The sequence below is a fragment of the Seriola lalandi genome, unplaced genomic scaffold, assembly GCF_002814215.2.
Source record: "Seriola lalandi dorsalis isolate HSWRI2012SDOR001 ecotype SW California unplaced genomic scaffold, Sedor1 jcf7180002052916, whole genome shotgun sequence".
In the NCBI taxonomy this organism is placed as follows: Eukaryota; Metazoa; Chordata; class Actinopteri; order Carangiformes; family Carangidae; genus Seriola; species Seriola lalandi.
Window position 1 is genome coordinate 558 of NW_019523469.1, and position 1,748 is coordinate 2,305.

The 1,748-nt window shown below is 44.5% G+C and overlaps 1 protein-coding gene across 1 annotated transcript in view; it reads right to left on the bottom strand.

The window, feature by feature from the left end:
- LOC111650777 (ESF1 homolog) overlaps positions 1 to 1,696 on the bottom strand; it is a gene marked incomplete at its 3' end in the record, with an annotated part of 2,245 nt that extends 549 nt beyond the window's left edge. The window contains exons 1-3 of the mRNA XM_023400688.2: positions 1,620 to 1,696; positions 1,327 to 1,479; positions 324 to 438 (exon numbers count right to left, since the gene is read on the bottom strand). Of these exons, the coding sequence (XP_023256456.2) occupies positions 324 to 438; positions 1,327 to 1,479; positions 1,620 to 1,696 (345 nt within the window). The remainder of the gene's footprint in view (positions 1 to 323; positions 439 to 1,326; positions 1,480 to 1,619) is intronic.
- Positions 1,697 to 1,748: the final 52 nt, after the last annotated feature.

Sequence of the window (1,748 nt, forward strand, 5' to 3'; positions counted from 1 at the left end):
AGGGAAGTAAAATAATTAAACAGTTTAAAGCTGAAATGATTCATCGAGTTATCAATTATCAATTTTAATAATCAATCAAATCCTCTGATTCCCGCCTCTCAAATGATGATTTCCTGCTTCTCTTTACAAACGACAGAAAAAGCATTTTGGACTTTTGGTCGATCAAAACGAGACGAATCTGAATCACGTGAAAGTTTTAATCAGTTTTAATCAAAAGAAACTTTGTTGCATTAAATGTTTGATATTTGTTGCTTCAGAAAAAACTGAAGATAAATATAAAGATCTTTGATGTTTTCTACAAGAACGTGAGCAGTGAGTCCGACCTTCGATGTGGCCGCGGCAGATGAGGTGAAGAGTTTGGGCGAGTACGCCGACAGGTTCACGTCCGTCGCCGCGTCTTTCGGTTCCTCGGGAAACGTGACGTCATCAGGAATAAACCTGTCGACAGACGTTTCAACTTGGTTTTTAATCCTGTGACTTGTAGGTTTGTGTTCTGTGTTCTCGTGTTCTCATCTTCTGTGTTCTCATGTTCTGTGTTCTCATGTTCTGTGTTCTGTGTTCTCGTGTTCTGTGTTCTCATGTTCTGTGTTCTCATGTTCTGTGTTCTGTGTTCTCATGTCTTGTGTTCTCATGTTCTGTGTTCTCATGTTCTGTGTTCTCCTGTTCTGTGTTCTCGTGTTCTGTGTTCTCATGTCTTGTGTTCTCATGTCTTGTGTTCTCATGTCTTGTGTTCTCATGTTCTGTGTTCTCCTGTTCTGTGTTCTCGTGTTCTGTGTTCTCGTGTTCTCATGTCTTGTGTTCTCATGTCTTGTGTTCTCATGTTCTGTGTTCTCATGTTCTCATGTTCTCGTGTTCTGTGTTCTCGTGTTCTGTGTTCTCGTGTTCTGTGTTCTCGTGTTCTGTGTTCTCATGTCGTGTTCTCATGTTCTGTGTTCTCATGTTCTGTGTTCTCATGTCTTGTGTTCTCATGTCTTGTGTTCTCATGTTCTGTGTTCTCATGTTCTGTGTTCTCATGTTCTCGTGTTCTGTGTTCTCGTGTTCTGTGTTCTCGTGTTCTGTGTTCTCGTGTTCTGTGTTCTGTGTTCTCATGTCTTGTGTTCTCATGTTCTGTGTTCTCATTGTTCTCATGTTCTGTGTTCTCATGTTCTCGTGTTCTGTGTTCTCATGTCTTGTGTTCTCATGTTCTGTGTTCTCATGTTCTGGTTTCTCATGTTCTCATGTTCTGTGTTCTCATGTTCTGGTTTCTCATGTTCTGGTTTCTCATGTTCTCATGTTCTGTGTTCTCATGTTCTGTGTTCTCATGTTCTGTGTTCTGTGTTCTCCTACCGGAGGTCCATGACGGAGCAGCTGCTCTCGTACTCGTAGCCGTCACACTCCTCGTAGATCTTGGCGGCCGTGTCGACCGAGTCACACTCCACCACGGCGTAGTAATACTTGAGACGCTTGAACTGGTAGTCGCGCTTCTTCTCCCTGTAAACCCTGAGAGACGCAGACCAGCACACGCTCAGATCCAGAGGAGGATTCAACCTCTGTGTGTGTGTGTGTGTGTGTGTGTGTGTGTGTGTGTGTGTGTGTGTGTGTGTGTGTGTGTGTGTTCTGGGGTTGTTACCTTGACAGACAGCACGGCTCCTCCTTTCGGGGTGAAGGAGCTGCACAGAGCCAGCAGGTCTTTGGCCTTCATACGGTCCCAGTCCATGTTGCAGATGGCCAGCCGGACAGACACCTGACACACACACACACACACACAC